The following is a 21,545-nucleotide window of genomic DNA, read 5'->3' on the forward strand; positions in this document are numbered from 1 at the left end:
ACTTCACCTGCTCTACTCCACCCGGTATGTTTCCAGGTGGAAAATAATAGCGTGGTTTTTTGAAACATCCTTTGCCAGTGGCATTTTGGCGGCAGAATCGAGGGTTTGAAAAAGCTACTTTTGCAAACCATGTTTTAGGGGAGGATTTTTCATTAAGTTAATGAACTTGCCCGGCTGGAAAAAAAAAACATACAGATATTTGATAAATAACTAGTTTGCTTAGCTATTTACATTATTTTTCCACACTAGGATCCCGTTTGTTTCAGCAGCTGAGCATGTTTTTTTTTAAATTATTTTTTCTGTATTTTTTTATTGGTTAATATAAAAATATTAATTTAATATATTTTAAAATAAAAAACATTTTTAAAAATAATTGATACAACAGTATTAAACAGTATCTAAGTTTATGGAAAACGTAAACAGTAAAAGCTGTACTTCATCGTATTATACAACATCAAAAGTGAGCCTCCGTTTCAGACATATAATCTTTGACCGATTTGTCTAATCAAATAACTGTCTTAAAATTGATTTTCTTGTTGACTTTAATGGACGTGTATTCCCATGAATTTTACCGTGAATATTGTAATTATTGAATATTTATAATACTTTTTAATAAAATAGAGAAAATAATAATAAAAAAAAGAATTTGTTTTACGAGATTGAATATGATTTTTTCTCTTCTCTTTGTATTTATAAATATTTAGTAATTATAACTTAAATACCATGAGACTTTTCATGCATTTCAAGTTACAATTTTTTAGTAGAAATTTAAGAAGAAATCACTTTTTTTTTACTTAAAATTATTTTTTATATATTCTTGTTGAAGTGTTTTGATATACTAAATATCAAAAATAAATTTTTTTAAAAATATTATATTAATATATTTTAAAATAAAAAACATTTAAAAAAATTAACGGGCAACACAATGTCAATATCCAAGTTCGTGAAAAACATAAACAGTGAAAGCCGTAATTCATCGTATTAGACAACACTAAAAGTACCCCCCTTTACCCATTTGTCAAATCAAATAACTGTCTTAAAATTGATTTTCTTGTTTACTTTAATGAATGAATTTTACCGTGAATATTGTAATTATTGAATATTTATAATATTTTTTTAATAAAATAGAGAGATAAAAAAAGAAAATAAGAAAAAAGATTTTTTTTATTTCTTCATGGGATCGAATATGTTTTTTTTTTTAAATTTTCTTTTTATATTTATAAATATTTAGTAACCACAACTTAAATACCATGAGATTTTTCGTGCATTTCAAGTTACAATTTTTTAGTAGAAATCTAAGAAGAAATCACTTTTTTTATTTATTAGGGATACAATGCGAGTAATTTGTTTGGGCTCAATCAACGAGAACTTGAATTTTAATACCGTTAAGAAAATTGATATTGTTTTTGTAAAACTGATTGTTCTGAGATGATGGCATGATGATTGATCAAACGGCAGAAAACAAAGTGTCATTTATTTAAATTGGGAGGGGGCATGGGGGCTTTGTCGTTTTTAAAGTTTTGACTTTCTTTTAAAATAACGGACCCAGAGTGATAATGAGAGTGCCAGCTGGTGCCAAATGGCTCATGGCTCTAATTTGGGCACATAAAAAAATATAGCTGCAACACACAGAAAAGAAGGGCTTGTTAGTTCCACCAATAAAATTGCAAAGAGCTAACGGTCATGGAACTGGGTAGCATCATCTCAAACTGAAAACTTCCCCTTTGCTTTGACATAATGGTTTTGAGACTGCAAGCTAAAAGCTTAAATCTGATGCTGTGACTAATTGCTCCCGTTTCACAAATTTTATCATAATTTTATTTTGCTGCAGTTGACAGTTTTGAACAGGGGAATGTGCAATGAGAGGGGGAGCTCAAAGAACAAGATAAGCAATTTCCACTTCATGGCCAAGGAAAATAGTGTTGACTACTTCCATCCCGGTACTCAAACTTAAGGAGCCAAACTCGCCGTGTTTGGATCGACGCTTACCTTTTGTGAAGGCAGCAAAGATTTCTAGTTATCGGAACTGTGCAAAGGCTGCATATTTTTTCATGTGGAGAGGAGGCATGTGTCCAGTGATGAAAATTACAAGAAAAATGTGATCTTCCAAAAAGAATGATAAGAGATTTCCTTTTTTTTCCTGAATAGAATTTCCTGATTTATCTTCAGCGTCAATTTGCAACCATCGTTTTTCGTCTTGTTTGATGAGCATTTCAAAACCCAGCTCAAAACAAATAGAATTGGGAATACTTGTGATGTACAGGTTCAGTGGTTTTTTATCTTCATCTCAGAAGTCAGAACTGAAGTACTTGATCATCGTTAGAACAAAATTATGTACTGACATGTTCCTGCAGATGTCTCGCTGGGGCTTCGAAGTTCGAACTTGCCCTGAAAGAAAGTACTGTTATGATACCTTGCAGCAATAATCTTACTCGACAACGATAACTGGCAGAAAAAGAATCTTAACATAAAGAGAGAAGCCAAATCTCTTCCTTCGAATTTTTATTTGCTTTTTTTTTTCTATAACTAAACTTTGATTCGGAGGTTGAACTAATAGCCTTGAGCTTGTCTAGGTTTGACAACCGTCTTGGAATTCTTGCTTAATGAATTCATGGGTTTACATAACGTGTAGGCCTCAAGGGAAAATATCCTCGGTAAAAAATATAGTTTATGGAGTGCTTTTGCGGTATCATCAATTCATCACGAGTTTTTGCCTCATTTGCAATGGTCTACTCACCACCTTGCTAGGGTAGCCGATGATTCAGTTCCAGGAGTCACCGATAATTTGATTACGGGGCCTGTTCAAGCATTCATGGTCTACCGACCCCGAGCAATCATCACGTTGGATTCCTTGTTTATGATAACAGAAGAAACAAAGTGAGAACAGAGGCGTTATAATTAGAGAACAGAATCCATACAAGGAGAACAAATGATAACCTTTCAAGTTTCAGGCAGTCCTGTAAACTACAATACAACACAGATTGAACAGCTCATTTATTGGAGAAGGCTACCCTGTGAAGGGTTACCTTCTATCTAGTTGTAGTAGTCCGTGGCAGTAACATGTATATTAGTCCACAATCATAGAATAGTCCAAGATGTCCTTCTGAACAGCTCTTTACACAGTTAATAATTTGTCTTTGATAACAGTGGTTCTGTAATTTTTCCTGCCAAGCATAATCCAACCGATCTCAAGCACAAAATTCCCAAGGCACAAGCTGGTAACAGGTCAGATTAGCTCTGTGCATCCTCATCTTTATGTTCAAATGGTACTTGTCGCACAAATTGTCCTCGGACACGGGGTCTGTGTTCTGCCAGCTTCTTCCTACTCTGGTATCGAACCTAGAAAAGATTATGTAAATACAAGGTAAACTTTAAATACTGCAATATAGAAACAACAGGTAACATCATAATAGATGCTTTATTCTTAGTTTCACAAATTTACTTAGATGACTGTTGGGATAATTAATGTTTTCAATGCTAATACTAGTAAAGAAAATGTCTGATGCTTGATAAGTCACAAGTCCTTGGTGATTGATCTTGGTGTTGGGTGTTTATCCATGCACAAATAAGTAAATAATTGAGAGATTTTTAGTCTTTGGATGTCTCACAAAGTTCAAATTATCCATCTTTTACTAAGATTATCTACATGCTAGGACTCTTTTCACCAAAAGTCCTTTAAGAGAAAATAAATGAGTTCTAAGCTTGTATCTAATTATGATGCAATTTCAGTTCTACCTTCTTCTCAAAGCATCTCTCCTTCCTCTTCTGGCGGAATTTGTTCAATGCAGCCTCTCTCAGTGCAAAGCAATTTTGACCGCCTCCGCTCCTGCTCCCACTTTCATCACCTGTACCAGGATTTTCGTCTTTTCCAGCTGCCCCACTATTGCTCTCCAAGTTTATTCCTCTGGGATTCAAAGCAATGCAGCTCTCATTTTGGCCATTGCTCCCATTCATACTGTAATTACCAGCATTTCCTTCCATGGGTGTGCTCAACATGTTAGATGACCCACATCGGGGACCTGCAGCTGCCATATTTTTCAAAGACAAATCATTGCGGATGGTGAGGGGCATGTTATGAACACAGTGACGATGGTGTTGCACTTGGCCTTGCTGGTTCATGCCTCTTGATTGAGCCAGAATTGTGTTAGCGATTGGAGCATCACCCTTACCCTGTATTACAGGCTGAGCATGAAGTGTCTGGTCATTCTGCACTGGCTGGAAGGCAGAAGAAGGATGGAGGCATTTAACTGTAGATTTTGGTGTTGGCTTGTCTCTGATTACCAAAGGTTTGGCGAAAGCATTATTAGTTGTAGTGCCCACATCATTGTTATTACTACTTCCATTGGAACATAGATTGCGAGGTGTGCTATTTGAGTTGGATTGAAGATTTTGCATTGATTCTGTTTTTGCTGCTTCTGAACATTTATCAAGCAGAGAACAGCTACCTACATTCCCTGTTGGAGCCTGATAAGCGGTTGAAGCAGAATTATACCTGCATAGTAATGAAGATTCAACTTTAGGATGTACCTCCATTGAAGGACCAAAGAATGGATATGGTCAGAATCCAAATTTATCCTACCTTGAGAATGCTGAAAGGTCTGAATGTCTCAACACATTTCGGTCATTGGCACTGGCCCAAGCATCTCCAGTATCTCTCAGCCTTTTCAAAACCAGTTCAAGAGAAGGCATCTCCTTGGTCTCATAGATGACCTCATTCTTTTTGTTAGAAGAGAGACTGTTTGAGATGTCTACGACTTCACTTTCAATCTGAGGATTAGTAATGTTTGTGCTGACACCCTTGAGATCATTGCCTTGGTTTCTCAATTCTGTATTGTGTTTTTCACTGTTGAGCTCCAGTTGTCCTTTCTCTAAATGCCCACTGTCCTGTTCTGATTTTATTTCACGAAATTTCTCTCCATTATTCCCTGCTATGTTGGTCAGTACCTCTTTGCTTAGATCTTTATGCTGCAAATTTGGAATTCTAGGTACTCCTATCTCCAAGTCCTTGCCCATAACAAAGTTATCTAAGAATTCATTGCAGTATTATTTCAACCAAAGGTCAAGAAAAGGAGGGAGATAGGGGGTATCAATGAATGAAAGTTCAAAAAGCCATACATACCAAGTTCATCATCCTGCTTTCCAAACTTCTTCGTTGTAGCCAGGGGCACCCAGTTGTCACATGCCTCAGACCTTGAGTGAATAACCTGGGCGAATGTGCTATCAGGAGGATCAGCTAATTGGTCCCACGGTAACATTGGTTTGGGACTGTCAACTTCAACGGCCCTCTTTGTCCAGGAACTCTGCAAAGACAGAGTTAATATGGAATCTTTGTTACAGGATGCGGCATTCTGTTAGAAATCTGCCATGTGTTAACATTAATATGTTAAGGTACCTTTCCTAGCAAAAAGTACCTTTCCAAAAAGTACCTTTCCATACATTATCTGTCTATACACACATAAAACAGATGCTCGTCTGTGCACATGCACATTAACAAACCCACTGACAAACACAGGAAAGATACAGAATCGTGCAGTCTTTGATGAAATTGTGCTCGCTATATGGAATCTTTTTGGCCATTCTGTTTTATCTATGGTTTTTTTGTTTAACTATTTATCTAGTGCTTATGCTGACAAATAACACCATCATGTACTTTTCCAATCCCGCCATCTTAATCCCTGTACATTAGTTTATGGGCTATCCCCTTAGTTAGTTGCAAAATGCTGAGATATTAACATGATAACAAGACACTGGGAAAAGATCATAAGCCCAGCTTGTACTTGTATATATTGCACCTCAATTCTAGGGTTACTGAAGTTTGATTATGGAAAGACTGAAAATGCTGAAGTTCTTCAGCATAAGACAGGAGGCAAATTTTTTACTTGAATATTCTAACTCTTGCTTGATTGCAAATAAAAGTATTGAATATGGCTAGGTACGGCATTCCATTATATAATCGCTGACAGGTGGATTTGCAGTGGTATCTTTAATAGTTTCTAATTATTAATTCCCATTTTTAACTGGCATAAAAAAATTGTGGTCCCCAAAGTACAAGGAATACCATTATTACCCACTACTCTATTAATATCAATGTACTTTTCTTTTTTCCCTTCATAAATATCAAAGTATAAGCTTGTTCATAAAAAAAAAATACCTGGGTACCACTTCCGTTGTCACTTCCATCCCTTGCATTCAAACCAATGCTTCCAATGTCATCGTCATCATTGCTGTCAGTATCATTATCGGACTCATCAGCACCTTTTGACTTCAAGGATTTTTGAATCCGTACAGCACTCTCACTCCCGCTACCACTAGCCTGATGAATGATGAATAAAAAAAAGCAAAACAGAATTTCAAAACTTTACACTTTTCTGTGATCCTATATCACCGGAGTGGTAAATATTATGGTGAAGACAGAAAAGGCCAACAAAAATCCATACAAAGCTCCCACGATGTAAATAGTTGAAATTTGAATCCATGGTGGTGCTCCTAGCAAAATTGACATCTTCCTTTCAAGCTTGAATTTCTCAACAATTGACATGCAAATGCATCTATATATATAAATATATATGGCAGACCTGAAGTTGAGGTCCAAAAATTGGTCCAAGTTATTGTTTGTTACACAAAATGGCATAAGTTAGCAACTCACGCTGTGGCACCTCCTCCAAACATGTTGCCAAAGGATTTTAAGCTCATTTTTTCGAATAGGCTTCACTAAAAAGTCAACTGCACCCTTTGACAAACACCTAAAGACTACATTCATGGAATCATGAGATGACATCACTGCACAGAAGGTCAACAGGTGTAACAGTTAAAAGCATCAATTTGTTAAGTTGAAAGTCGTAAAACAGTGTCAGTTTCAAAAGAACAAAATAGTAGAAGCACACTCACTAATTACAGGAATATTCCTGCAAGTTTTGTGGCTCATAATGTTGCTTAAAAGGCCAATGCCTGATAAACAAGGCATAGCCACCTCAGTTAAAACAAGATCAATGTGATTTGTCAGATCTTGTAACAGCTTCCAAGCTTGTAGACCATTTGCTACAGCAGTAGCTAAAAATAAAAATACAGAGAGAGAGAGAGAGTGATTGTTAGCTTTATAAATAGGAAGAACAGAAACAAAGAGGAGAAAGTTCTAGGCATTTGTTGGAGTAATTAAAGAGAGTAATTTACATTATCTGTCACTTCCCTGAGAAATTACAGCGTTTATCAAATTACCAATCATTACTTATATATTACATCTAAGAGCCATAACTAAAAAGTTACATTAAATAAATGAAGGGAAAAAAAAGAAGAGAGAGAGAGATTGACCATTGCATAATTATATTTTATCATGCATGATAACTTTACAGCACATAAATATATAAAAAATAAAGAAAAAAATCCAACTCGTCTCGAACTCTCGTATCAAACCAAGTTATAAACTACCAGATCTGTTGCCATTTAAATCCCGAAGTGAAAACCAGGTTTTTTGGAAATAGTATAAAAATCATCTTGATAGAATCAAAGGAATGATGGGGAAATGTCAGAAAAAGAACCCAACTTTCTCAAATTTTAGATCCTTAAAGGATGCCATTGAGCCTTGTGGTTCAATGGTGCCAAGTCCTCCTCCCAAAAAAAAAGCTTGGGTAACCCAAAAAAAAAGAAGATTCTTTAGGTAAAGACCTCTATCAAACTCTATGTAACCCTATCTCTAATCAGAAGCTTGAGAATCATGATTAATGAGTCCTTGAGTTGAGGTGTTTATTAATAGGTGTCAAAAAACCATCTCAACCCAATAACGTAAGCTGTTAGGTGAGGTTTCAAGATATGATTTACATTAATAGGTGTTTATTCTCTAACACACCCCCTCAAGTGAACACCCTTTGGGCTTAAAAGTTGCACAGGCTCACACTATCTTATGCTTAATTTTTATCGAATAAATAGGAATGATGAGATTTGAACTCGTGACCACTTGGTTATCAAGACTCTGATACCATGTCAAAAAACCATCTCAGCCCAATAATTTAAGCTGTTATGTGAAGTTCCAAAATATGATTTATATTATTCTCTAACAATAGGCAAAAATCTTGTTCTCCTCAAGAAGAGAGAGGCATGAATATCATTCTGAAAGAATGATCATATTAGTTGGTTGTCCTTAAACAAACACATACAAGATGGATGAGGAATGCATCTTTATTTCCCAAAGAAAGTTTGTGTTGGTTCCTTTTAGGAGAGTGAAAAGTTAGGACGAAAGGCTTCTAAAACTGCCAGTGAACTGAAAACAAGCTTGGAAGAAGCAATGAGGATGATTAGTTCAATTCTCATTGCTAGCCAATCCATGCATGCTTTGAGGTTTTTGTTCATATCTTAAGAAATTTGAAATTAGGCACCTGGATGGGACTTCTATTTTGCAAAATATGAGAAATCAAAGTACATTATGAGGGAGCGCAAGAGATGCAAATTAATCTGGATTGATTGATAACAGCTGATCTACCCCGGGGATGTGGCACGATGAGAAGAGATTGGGGAAGGAAAGAGAACAGAGATGAAAGTGGAGGAGAAAACCAGAGGAAGAAAAATAGAACAGTCAAGATAAGGAGTAACTAAATCTAAAGTCCAATCGTCAAAAAATGCGACTCCAGAAAAAATATGGACTCTCATAAGTAATCATCAAACCTAATACAGAATAGGAACTGGAACCATTACTCTTCTTTCTACTCCTCTCAAGGTGGACTTGCTTTTCTTTGAAATGGTACAGGGAGAAAGTCAGCACCACTAGAATAAGTTCCTAAACAAAGCCATTTTAACTGAAAAAATGAAAAATGAAAACCCTAATGACAAACGAGATATTATATAAATGAATAATCTTGAATATTCGAATGATCTTCAAATATTTAATAATCAGGAGTGAGAGCTAGATAGACAGTTTCTTCACAATTGCCATCACTTGCATATTTTCATGTTCTTGATTTGAAATAAAAGGGATCTTCAGTTTCTTGTGCATCTCAGGGCATCACTCATCAGACTTCCTATTCTAACACACCTCAATAGAATGGAGTAGTTAAAAAAAGACACTTGACTGAAATTGCACAAAGGATTCTACAATATAAAAAGATATCATTACCGCATGCATCTTCTTTTTTTTCATATAAAGTTTAGGTCCTGATTCTCTGATCAAAGTAATGACAATACTTTCTAGCTCATGCACCATTCTCTTTACATGATATAAAGTATCTACTTTAGATCGCAGATCAAGCTAGCTCTTAAGCAAATGAGTTGACAGCATAATTTTTTACCTTCGTAGCCGCAATTTCGAAGCAACGCACTGACAACATGGCGAGTTGAATCATCATTTTCCACAAGCAGAACCTTTAGAGACCGACGAGGCAGGAACCTCTCCCAGTGAACCAAAGGCCCTTGAGACTGTTGGTGTTGGCTCTGAATAACAACCTGTGCATCGGTCAGGACCTGAAGCGATTCCATGCCCTTATCATTCACATCTTTTTCATCCTCATTAATCTGGGACTCACCTTCCTCTGAGAGCTCCTGGTCCTCACCCATGATCCCGTCCCTTATTTTCTTCTGCTCATCTTCTACAATATGATTTTGCTCCGCAAACCCGTTGTTCATTGAGAGCATTCTTATTCATTTGAACTGTTGACATTAATCAGATTCAAGGACATTAATGAGAAACACACTGGACTGAGTAGGTGAGAAAATATTCCTAATTCTGCAAGATGGATTGCAAATTACATTATCTCCGAGATGGTAACTACAGCAAACACAATAGCTCAGCAAGTCCTACACAAGATATACAAGTTACACATCAGATGTAATAAACAAAACCAGAATCCCCGAAATACAGTATGATGTGCATTGAATGCTCAAAGATGTTGATAGCTTAGCAATATCTTACACATCGGTGGCAGAGAAATTATGGAAAAAAGACAAATTAAGTTTAATGGTTTGAGTGGTGAAATCATTAAATTGAACACAAGGTTTCCAAGTATTTAGCTTGGCAAAGTTAAAACATTTTATTTTTCTACAGACACTGAATACATCAAAGATAAGATTTGAAACTCATTCTTGAAAATGAGAAGAAGAAAAAAAGGATAAAGAGTCAAAGTTTTGTTTTTCATAATTTTAAGGCAAGCAGACAAACCTGCAACATGGAACAATTATTGATGTCTCCCATCGCTCGCTCGAAATAAAAAATCAGACTATAAAAAGCAATAAAAGAATCCAAGAAATGGACATGAAATACAATTTACTTCATACAGCAATAAAACAAAGCTAGATCTTTAATTTTTTATCCACATGGCCCAATCAAAGCAAGAACAATTACTCCAGAATAATCCAACAAACTCTAATAAACCTATGTGACTTTACTTTTTTTCTCTCTGGGTTTTTATTGTGAATTCGAACCATATACAAAAAATCCAAGCTAGTTTTTTGCCCCTTACTATCCAAACTTCTTGAGTCCCTGAGTTTCCATACTTCTCTTCTTCCTTCATTTCAATTTTCTCAAAAACCAAACATACTATTGTAACAGAGATCAAATCTACCAAATTCTGACCAGGTAAACAAAAAAAAAGCATGAATTCAAAAATTTACAAGAAAAGTAGTACTTCATTTCTTCGAAGCAAACCTCAATAATTCAAAACAAGCTTCTTTCTTCGGTTTTCTAAGCAACCAAGCAGACGATAAGTTAGTAAGTTCACAGGGCAGTACAATTTCAAAATTTTCACAACAAAAAAAAATGAAAATTGAAAAAAATAAATCAATTAAACTCCAGATTTTCTCGAGAAAACAATACAGTTCATTTCATTTTCCAGGAAAAATTGAGCTACAGCTCTCCAGCGTATCAAACAATAAAAGAAAATAATGATTTTACCTTTTAAAATCCATTCTCCCTCTCGGTCCAGTTATCAGAATTAAAAAATTCAAGTGTTTAAAACACATATTAGAGACTGATAAAGCGAATACATTACCTTTCTAGGGTTTCACTCACCAAATCTGAAAAGAAGAAGAAACGGCTTGACTGGTTGAGAAAAGATAAATAAAACACAGATATTGCTGGGGGCAAACACATTAGAAGAGATATATTATTATACTCCAGTTTTCTCTCTCGATGACGTGGACAAAATGAAGGCTCGCAGGCTCGCAGCCCTGCCATGTTAATACCACGTGGGAATCTGATTTCTGAGGTGGCATGAGATCAAAAAGCCGCGCTGCGAGTCAACTTCTCGCGATACGGGGATCTAGGGTGATCCTTCTGTGTACATTTTTATTGGTACGCCAATTGCTGGCGTGGATAAAAATCATATACTAAAGAAATAATTGCATTGATAAAATACAGTTAAATCTCTAACAATTGATATACTGGGATCATAAAGATTTATTAATTAATCAATATGTTATTTAAACTTTAAAGTTAAATCAGGATGAAAAAATATTATTTAATTAAGAATATTAATTTATCAAGTTTCCACGTAATTAATCCTCACATGCATTTTGTTATTCGAACTTGAGAGAGTAACGTGGGGACTAATAATTACAAATTAAATAGAGTTCAATATCTGTGTTTTTCTAAGTTATATTGAACTAAATATTATAGATTTTGATGGAGATAGAGTTCCATCTATTCTGAGACCATAGCTGACTTTGTTTTAATTTTTAAAAAAAATTATATTATAATTTTAAGATTTTTTTTTAGAGTTTAATAAATGTTGTTTTTTAAAGTATTTGTTTTTTAAAATAATATTTTTTTATTTTTAAAAAATATTTCTAACATCAATATATTGAAATATAACATCGGCTGTGTATTCTATCAATTTAAATTGTTTCTACGAACAAGGCTAATAATAGAATTTAAAATAGGGATTGAGTTATTTAACCCTCGGAAGCACTAGAATTTATTTATATATATTTATATTTTGCAATCACCTGAGAGTGACTGGTGGAGAATTTGGATGAGGCTCCATTGTGGTGTAGAAATAAAAATCGAATGCGCCCGCGTATCTGGGCAGAGGAATTCATTCGCTGACATGGAGCGTTGATGACTGCGAATGGAGGGGGTGATGAGATGTTGACAGGATCTGGTAGATCATATGATGAAACGTGGCGCGGTGTGCAGCGAGTTAAAGATGTTCTTGCATTTGGGAGGACGCGAGCGTTCCGTGTTGACGGAAGTATCCTTAGTGACGGCTGATTTTTTCGAGGAGAGAGAAAAGGAGGAGGCACGCGAGCAAGAAAATATCTTCGATGACATCATCATAAAGTGTCGGGTTATCGGGTTCAGGGTTTAAGGAATATGGGGCTGGGCCGAGGTTGTAACTTGGTCTCTGAAATGTTCGCCCTGGTTTTGGAGTTGACTTAGTGGGGAGCAGCAAAATCCAGTATCACTGGACCGAAAATAATTTGCAGCGAATTAGATAGATCAGTGCGCATGCGTTACACCGCGCGCTGAGATAAATTTTTTTTTTCTGATATAAAAAAGATGTGAAGGCCATGTATGAGTTATTTGATTTAAATGAGTTTGATAGAAGTCTTAATTTAATAATATGATTAGAAAAAAAAGTATTAACAATAAATAAAACAAAAAAACTGATAATGATTTAATGCAAAAAAAAAAAAAGAGGCTCCTGTCAATACCGTGGAAATATATATTTTTAGTATTCTTGAAAAATCCTTGTGGTCTTATCGTTAACAAATAAAAAAATAAATGAGAATAGAATAATTGCATGGAAAGAAAATTTAAAAAAGTATGAATTTTAATTTCTAACAAATAAAATGTCGAGTGATAAAATTAAAAATAAAAAGAAAAAAACCCGATTCGAGTCTATACGAGCCAGCAAGACAAGTTTGCAACTTAGTTATGAGATCAAAATAATTCCATATAATACAAATCGAATAATATCAAAAAGCTTGATTCTCGGGTGAATCGGGTGTTAAGGGTGTGTAAGTGAACAGAAAATAAAACTTAAGAAAAAGCAATGTAAAAAAAAAAAACATGAGTCAAATCTTATAAACTCATCAAATTCATTACTCGTAACATGAGTCAAATCTTATAAACTCATCAAATTCATTACTCGTGACATAAGCTCTAGATAAAACCATGAAAAGGAAGGTGAAAAAACAACGAATGCAAATTTTAATCAACACAATGTTGAATGATAAAATTAAAAAGAAATCAATCTATAAAAAAAACTTAAAAAGGACTGAATTCAACCTAGTCTAATCTCACAAAACCATAACACGAGTCATAAAATCAAATTGAACCAGCTCAAAAAAACCATAAAGTCATGCTCTCAGTTAACCAAATGATGACGGGTAAATTGAAAAAAAAAGCAAAAATGGATTAAAAAAAAAGGATTGAAGAGTCAGAACACCAAAACTAGTATAAAAAACAAAAGAGGGGTGATATTGAAAAAACAATATAAAAAAACAATGATAAAAAAAATAACGATCAAATTTTATGTAAAAATCAAATGTCAAGAAATGAAATTTAAAAATAAATGAATCAAATATAATACAATCAAGAGAATAAGAATAAAAAATAATAAAATTAACAAATTACCACACTGTTTTGAACCATTACAAGGACAACATGCTTTTCAAGATCATGAAATGAGAAAAAAGGAAAAATATATTGTTGGAGCTTCACCGTGCCGTGTAGGCAATGGTAACACGCACCACAACATGATAAAAAGGGTGGCGAGACATCTAGAAAGGCATCTTGAAATGTGGTTTGCAGTTGTTGGAAGCACTACATGTGTCAATAATTTTTTTTTATCTAAAATAATATTGTATTTTAATTAAAAAATTTAAATATTCTCGAATCAATTTGCTAGTTGCTGAAAAATTCACAATAAAGGATGAAAACATCAAACACTTCATCGTATCGTTACAAAAACTTAATTTTAAGGGTAATTTTGGTATCTTATCGTGCAAAAAAATATTGAAAAGCCCCTGGCCATCAGGTTCGTTTAATTTAGCTTTTAAACATAGCTTAGTAAATTTATTGTGAAGTTAAGCAAAAAAACCTAGATACTATGTAAACCCTAAATTGATAATTTAATCCCATGAAAAATATCGTTTCACCCCTGACAAATTTATAAATTTTGCACTGGTAAAGATAAAATGGTAATTTTATTATGTGAATTTATAATAAAATACGAGAGGGTCCATGATAAAAATTCAATGAGTTTTAGTTTTTTTTTAATTAGTTAACAGGGTTGTCAACAGATCGGCTCTTGAGCATAATTCAATCAAATTATGATATAATTATGATAATTGATTAAATTACAATGAGATGAAACCAATCACCACCTCGATATGATTAAGTCATTTATTAAATAAATCAAATTAGAATCTATCTACACCCGATTCAAAATTAATATCTATATTATTTTTAATAAATATAATATATAAAAAAAACATGTAAAAAACAATACAATACCATGACGCGAGCCTCAAATTAATCATGTGAAAAAAATCCTATAAATACTTGAAAAAAATTAAACTCTAATTTATAATGTTTTGATCCAATCTAAATTTGTCTAGTTCAAGCTCGTTCCTTGCAAAACACTAAGATTTTCTTTCACGCCAGTCCAGCTGGGACTAGAGTAGCCATTTTTATTATTCTTAGCTTTGCTGTACTTCTACAACTCTAAAACTTCATCTTTAATTTTTTGACACTGGCACTAATCCAATGCCCTTGTTCACTTCTCTCGTTGGCTTTTGATTTTTTTCTCTCCCCTTCCCGAGACCGCTCAAGCTAGGACGAGGCAACGCCGCAAAGGGGAGTGAAAAACGGGATACGCTAAATGGGCCTCTTCGATTAAGCAATCCAGAGAGAAAAGTGCGGGCACAGTTTGTTTTCGGCATTGGGTCGATAGCAGAAGGGAACTTTCGTGGGTCCAAGGGCTTTTTAACGAGTATGGACCGAGGCCTTATAATCTGATTGCAAAATGAGTTTCTCACGGGTGAAGAAAAAAAACTAAAAAACCAAAAAAATCAGAAAAAAATAACAAAAAAAATCAAACCGGTAAAAAAAACCAATTAGAATTTTTAAAAACCAACCGATTCGGTTTTATAAGCCTAAAACCGAAAAAACCAGAAAAAACCGGGCCAAACCAAAAACAAATCGAGCAAAACAGGAAAAAACCCGAGCCAAATCAGAAAAAACCAAATCAAACCGGTTTGAACCAGTTTTTGTTCTTAAATAACCAAATCAAAACCAATCAGTTTGAACCGGTTCCGGTTCAGTTTCAATTGTTTTTTTAAAAAACCGGTTTGATTATTTTTTTTAATAAATACTGAACCAAAACCAAAACCGATCGGTTTGAACCGGTTCGGTTTCAGTTTTTTTTTTTAAAACCAGTTTAGTTTTTTTTTTTTTATAAAAATTGAATCAAACAAAAAATTATCTCCTAGTTTCTGATAGGCAACCTATCCCCAAAGAATTTGGCATCTGGTCAACGGTGTGATAACTGAGAAAACACTCGGTTCACCGAACGAAGACAGCAAAATCTAGGCATCCAACCCAAAATGACTCTATAAAGTTTTTATCTGATTCAGAACATTTGATGTAATGGATTTTGATCCTCCTGTTGAACATTTACAATATCCTAGCACACGTTACCATGGCGATAATCTGGCTCCATCCAGCTTTATTTTTGCGTCATCCTTCCACCAGTGGTAGAAAGGAGGAAGAGACTTGGAATACCTAAACGGGAAACTAAATCATAATACTGTATATAATTCATCCTCAACATAGAAACCACCTGAACATTAACGAAAATTAAATCAGTCAAAAGAAATCCTTAAAGCCCCAGGTAGGAACATATTGGTGGCACAATTATTAACATATAAGGGGTGTTTTATAGAAATTATATCTGTAAAGAAAAGGCAAAACAATTCACATGGAAAAAAAAAACCCCGAACAGAATAGAAGCAAACATGTAGAGAACATAATTTAGGATGCTTCACGTTGACCTGAAAGGAGTGAGCCATCATATCGAGAAATACAAACTGTGAGAAGATGAGAAAAAAGCATGTCGATGGATCAGAAGCTAAGGAGTTAGGTGAGCATTTTATTTCTTAAACATTCAGAAAGTGAACAAGAGTGTTGGTGTTTTGTGTAACAAGTATATTGTAAGGACAAGGTTAACCATGGGAACTCCAACTACTTATCCGGTCTCAACACATGCAAGAAACAGCAATAGCAGGCAGCATCTCACAATAGTTAATGTAACAACAAGAAGGAAAGGTGCTCGAGTCTAAACAAAACTAGAACACAGTATTTCCGTGTCATATAGTGCTGTTTATTCAACTCCCTCTATTGTTTGCTCTTTCTGTTCAAAGAACCCTAGAAAACAAACTTCATAACCAAATGTTACAGCAAAATTGAATGGCACTGACATTTGTCCACTATCTAATCATTACAAACCAATCTATCTAACAAACAAATAACATCACCAGCAGTGCACAAGGCCTCCTTGCTCTCCAAACAATAAAATATATTGAAAATAGTTTGCGCTTGTTTATTTAATATAACTGCTAACCCCCTTTATCTAAATAATATGCATGCAGTCTCCCGCTTGCAAAGAATGACCTAACTTACCTTGAGAATATCTTACAGAACTACAGGAGTTCATGCTGCTGCAGTGCATTTATCCTCGTGGTCAAGATTCAGAGCTTCCAGCAGCTTTGGCCAGGATTCTGGAATTCCTCCAGGAAGATCAAACTCCAACAACTTCCCACGATTGCGGTAGAACTCCTCAACAGGTCGACTCTGCAGGAAAAAGACAGTTTGCAGATGGCAGGTCAGTAATTGCTGTACAAACAACAATTACAGCTGTTATGTCAAAATAATTAAAAAGAAATACTTTATGCCAGAAGTTAATGGTCCCATTATTATGAGTGTGCACTTCTCCGCCCAATATTCCAATTCCAAGACAACATTTGGATTCCTATTTACCACTTCAAAAGAAACGATAAAGGGAGGTGGAGGGAATAGAGGAAACATGCGGCATGGCATCTATGTATTGATAAGAAATTTCTCGAATTTATCTGTTGAGAATGGAAATACATTTAAAATAGAACACAATGCATTTGAAATCAAATGTACCCAACTACACTGTACATGCATCTCAGGAACACCAAACTGTGATCCCTGCCTTCTCCCACGAGGTATATCAAGATAAACCACTATTTCTTTCCCTCCTTTTTTTTTTTTTTTTTTTTTTAATTCTCGTAAGTGTAAACCACTGCTGAGATGCAAAAAAGTACACCTTAGGATCATCTGGATTATACTGACAATGAGGACAATAACAATAAAAAACTACAAAAATATTAACTACAAGACTAGCCATAGAGTTCATGACTGTGTATATATTAATGGAAATGAAAACTCCACTTGGACACGGTACCATAGAATTCCAATAAAAATTGCTCCTGCACTCATGTCCTTCGTGTTTGTCACAGTGAAAGAACATAAAAATCATAACAGTTGCAGTCATGGAAAAAATTAATTGCTTGGATATTTAGATGATGGAAGTGTAGAAGAGAGAAGCTGCAACGAGGTGCCTTGAGGTTGTTCAGAGCAACATAAAACACGAGAGAAAGACTGGAGCGCTTTGAAGTGCAAGAGTAGACAGATGTAGGGCACTCTATAATTAAAGATGCAATGTTGTTTGAGTGCAAGTAAAGTGATTTGACTGCAGGTGAGAAACAAGGGCTAGCATGACATGTCTTCTACGAATGTAAGTCAGCCATATATTTTGAGTGGATATCAGCATGTAGACCGGGTTCATTTATTGCATGCCAGTAAAAAGTTTGTGTTCTTCTAGTGAAAACACGTGTCAACTATTTCTTACAAATTCATTTGTAATAATACGACCATTTTTTTGTGACTTCTATACAAGTGCACTGATAATCTCTCCAAAAGCAAAGCACCTAGAAAGAAATCATAATAGACATATCAAGCATCTGCATATTTTTCAGTGGTCTAAACAAGTAGACAGAAAGTTACATTTCACTTTTTTTCTGAATACACAATTAGGTATCATACAAAGGTTATAAAGCATAATCATCTGGGACAACAAACTTCAAAAGAAGATGATATCCTACATATTACACGTGGCCAGTCAGCAGATGGCTTGCCATAGAACTTCACAATTATGTGCACAAGTTCATATGATGATTAGATTAAAACAATAAAACAAATAAGAAAGATGAAAGATGAGTAATACCATTTCATTGTAAATACGAAGTCGCTCCTTCACAACTTCTTTGGTATCATCAGCTCGTTGGATAAGGTTCGGTACACATTGTGGAGGAGCTGGAAGTGGAGCCATGTAAATTCCAGGCTTCCCATTCTCACCCTTGATGTCAATGGAAGCAATGTTGTAATTTCCTCCACACTGACTACAAATCCTTCTCCCAAGGCATTTTGCAAGCAGAGCTTCTTCTCGAAGCTTTAGGTTCACCACCAAGTCAATGTCTGTTACTCCCTCTAAAATTTCCTGTAGTATGAACAGAACATGAACATCAGATAGATTATATTGTCTAAAAGGGACGTGAATAAGGAAATGAAGTACTTAACATAACGAACTAACTCAAATGATGCAAATGAGAAACCTCAAAGCGCTCAACCAGCTAATCATTTACAACTAGGCTTGTTTTACCAGTTTCAATATTAATGAGAGTATATAGACAACTGCCAACAGAACTATAGAAAATAACAATTAACTCACCGCTTGTCTAATAGTTCGAGGGAAACCATCAAGAATGAAACCAGACTCACCCTTAGCTTCTCCAGCTTCAAGACGTTTCGACAATAAGCTTATAATAATCTCATCAGAAACCAATTTCCCTTGATTCACAATCTCCTTAAGCTGCAGTACAACAACAAACAGAAAACCACACCCGCACTATCAGCTCAACACAAATGCAGTCCCATCATGTGGGGCCCAACCGTGATAGTACCTGGGATTTTTCCCCATTAAGAACAAAAATATCAAACAGTCGATGTCACAGTCGATGTCACAATCTCCACAAAAACGCAGTCCTTAACAGAATCAATAAACTTAACAATGCAATTCAGTTCTGGCAAAATTAATAAAGTTACGATGCAAATTTCAACTGCAAAGATTCAGAGTTCAAGAAAAAAGTAAGAGACACGGAAATTCAATACTCCAAGATTGAGTACCTGGGAGGAAAGTGTGCCAGAGGAATTGAGCTCCTCGCGGACCAGATCACCGGTGGCGATGTGAGGAATACCGAGAAGATTGGAAAGCCGGGAAGCATAGGTGCCTTTACCTACACCAGGACAGCCAAGAAACACCCATTGTACATTTCTGTCCTTAGGTTCTTGACGGAGAGGGGGGGAAATGCAAGAAAAAAAAGAAGGTACTTTGAGGTCAGTTTCGGAATTCAACGTAGTTGAGGAAAAACTTCGAGAAATACAGGAAGAGAGTGGTTTTATTGAACATGTTGTTGTTCTTGTTATGGTTTTAGGGTTTCTTAAAAGAACTGCCATGGATAGATCGGCTGTTTTTTTGGAAACAGAGAGCGAAAGGGGGCGAGTGGAAAGCAGGAGGAGGCTCTGTGTTTGATTGATGATAGGCTGGGGGCGGGGGACTTGAGGTTTTTATACTGTCCTCGAAGTGAAGAGAGAGACAGCACGTGATTTTAAAGTTGACGTTGAAATTCCGTCACGAAGGGGTTCAGGAGTGTGCTGGGATGCTTATTAGTTTTTTTTTTTTTTAATTATTCTTTTAATCCGACTAAAATCCAATGTAGAGATTAATTTAAGTTTAGAAGATGTACACGTTGGGAGTGAGGTTATTTTTTTAAAATATTTTTTTTTAATATGGTTTTAAATAGCAAGTTTTAATTATGTTACATCACATGTAAAATACCCTGAACTTGATAAATAATGTGCTCGATACACTAAGGTTGGCATTTATATAAACTAGTTAATACAAAATTATTTATTATCCATTCACAAATAATAATAAAATTTTAAAAAAATAATAAAATTTTATTTTTTTAAAAAAAACAAGAATTTCTTAAAATATCCTATCGGGTTACAAAACATATAATCAACACAAGCCCATAACGTGTCCAAGCATGCAAGAGCCAAGAAGGAGCATCTCAGGACGTACAGGTTTGAAGTTTCAAACCTTGCCAGGTTCAGAGACACACAGTTCTTCCTTCTCTAAAATTCAACTGAAATTTGCAAGCAAATCTTGTAAATGAATCTCATTGATATGAAAGGGAGAGCACAGAGTACAGTACAGAAATAGATAATTGCTCCTCTAGACATAAAATTTCAGTATTTGGAACTTGAGAGGGAAATCCACTCTGAGGGTGGCCCAGGGACAGCTTTATGCTGCTAAATTTTCTGCTATAACTTAGCAATCCACCTGGTCAACAGAGAAAGTGTTAACTTAACAAAGAAGGGGGGCAGCTCCGACAGGATACATCAATGGAGGTTTGAAATTCGGTAGTAAAGAAATATCGTGGCTTGAGAATTGAGATGAGCCCTATTTTTTCATGTTATTTTCAATGAAAGAAGAAAAAGGCATTCTAGATGCTAATGATCATGATCATGATCATGAAAAATAGCTTGTTGAAAACAAATAAAATAATTCCAGCTTAGCTTTTACGTACACTGTTTCTAGTTTTTTTTCTGAATTTATGTTCTCAATTCAGTAAATGCTTCAATCTTCTGATAGCTTTTTCAATTTATTTTTTAATTAATATAGATATTTAAGTTAGTTTGTGTTCATCGTAATTCATCTCACGAGTCTTGAAATTATCGATATAAATATCAAGTGATCATTATTTTATTATATTTTGGTTTCCAAGAGTTACAACTATTTTAAAACAGATTAAGAAAAAAAACAAAATAAGATTTTTTCATGTTATTTTCCATGAAAGAAGAAAAAGGCATTCTAGATGCTAATGATCATGATCATGAAAAATAGCTTGTTGAAAACAATATTGCTCTAGATTTGGTTATAATCTTAGGTCATAGGTGAGTTTTTTTTTAATCTGTTTTAAAATAAATGTACTTTAAAAAAATTTAAAATTGATATTTTTAAATAATTTTAATGTATTAATATAAAAAAAATAAAATATTTCTATAAAAAAATATTAATACATTTTTCAAACAAAAAATAATTTTTAAAAAACACTCTGCTTTGTAAACTAACAAAATTTGTTTCCCATCAAAACAACACGATCCCAGAGGTTCTTTCTTTCGAATCAAGGAGGCAAGCCACGCCGCGCAAGTTTCCAAATGATTCTGCCATTATCTAGGATGCTTTCGCATCACGAATAAAAAGCTGGAATTATCCATGCTCTTATGGTGGCGAGATAAGCTCAAGGCATCTCTTAACAGGCTTGATCTTTCATCCTTGCTGATAACTTATTAAACTACGCATCAACTGAAAAATTTGTGGCAATTTATGCACAGAAGTTTTCTGGCCATCACTAATCGAGATTTCAAAATGTATTAAAAAAGAAAAGACAAGAAAAACAAGAAGAAAAAA

At 34.7% G+C, this 21,545-nt stretch overlaps 2 protein-coding genes across 9 annotated transcripts; both read right to left on the reverse strand.

The window, feature by feature from the left end:
- Window positions 1–2,875: 2,875 nt before the first annotated feature.
- Window positions 2,876–11,090, reverse strand: LOC7458626 (two-component response regulator-like PRR37). 7 transcript variants are annotated; one of them, XM_024609954.2, is made up of 11 exons: window positions 10,971–11,090; window positions 9,733–9,780; window positions 9,276–9,633; window positions 6,889–7,050; window positions 6,647–6,780; window positions 6,152–6,313; window positions 5,120–5,300; window positions 4,580–5,024; window positions 4,170–4,492; window positions 3,736–4,025; window positions 2,876–3,339 (listed from the first exon to the last, which is right to left on the reverse strand). In XM_024609954.2, exons 3-11 carry the CDS (start codon window positions 9,616–9,618, stop codon window positions 3,232–3,234), a joined length of 2,148 nt encoding a protein of 715 aa, XP_024465722.2. In that variant the 5' UTR covers window positions 9,619–9,633; window positions 9,733–9,780; window positions 10,971–11,090; the 3' UTR covers window positions 2,876–3,231. The 7 variants fall into 7 exon arrangements, with proteins under 7 accessions (XP_024465722.2, XP_024465717.2, XP_052312807.1 ...); XM_024609949.2 differs by adding an exon at window positions 10,628–10,663 and having other exon boundaries at window positions 3,736–4,492; window positions 10,971–11,052; XM_052456847.1 differs by adding an exon at window positions 10,594–10,663 and having other exon boundaries at window positions 3,736–4,492; window positions 10,971–11,047.
- A 4,424-nt stretch (window positions 11,091–15,514) lies between these two features.
- On the reverse strand, window positions 15,515–19,626 carry LOC7458627 (adenylate kinase 1, chloroplastic). Of its 2 annotated transcripts, none has more exons than XM_024609671.2 (5): window positions 19,196–19,626; window positions 18,741–18,881; window positions 18,237–18,509; window positions 16,607–16,777; window positions 15,515–15,709 (listed from the first exon to the last, which is right to left on the reverse strand). In XM_024609671.2, the coding sequence occupies exons 1-4, from the start codon at window positions 19,523–19,525 to the stop codon at window positions 16,637–16,639; spliced, it is 885 nt and encodes a 294-aa protein (XP_024465439.1). In that variant the 5' UTR covers window positions 19,526–19,626; the 3' UTR covers window positions 15,515–15,709; window positions 16,607–16,636. The 2 variants fall into 2 exon arrangements, with proteins under 2 accessions (XP_024465439.1, XP_024465438.1); XM_024609670.2 differs by having other exon boundaries at window positions 15,515–15,767.
- Window positions 19,627–21,545: the final 1,919 nt, after the last annotated feature.

This window comes from Populus trichocarpa, chromosome 10 (genome assembly GCF_000002775.5).
Source record: "Populus trichocarpa isolate Nisqually-1 chromosome 10, P.trichocarpa_v4.1, whole genome shotgun sequence".
Taxonomy (NCBI): domain Eukaryota; kingdom Viridiplantae; phylum Streptophyta; class Magnoliopsida; order Malpighiales; family Salicaceae; genus Populus; species Populus trichocarpa.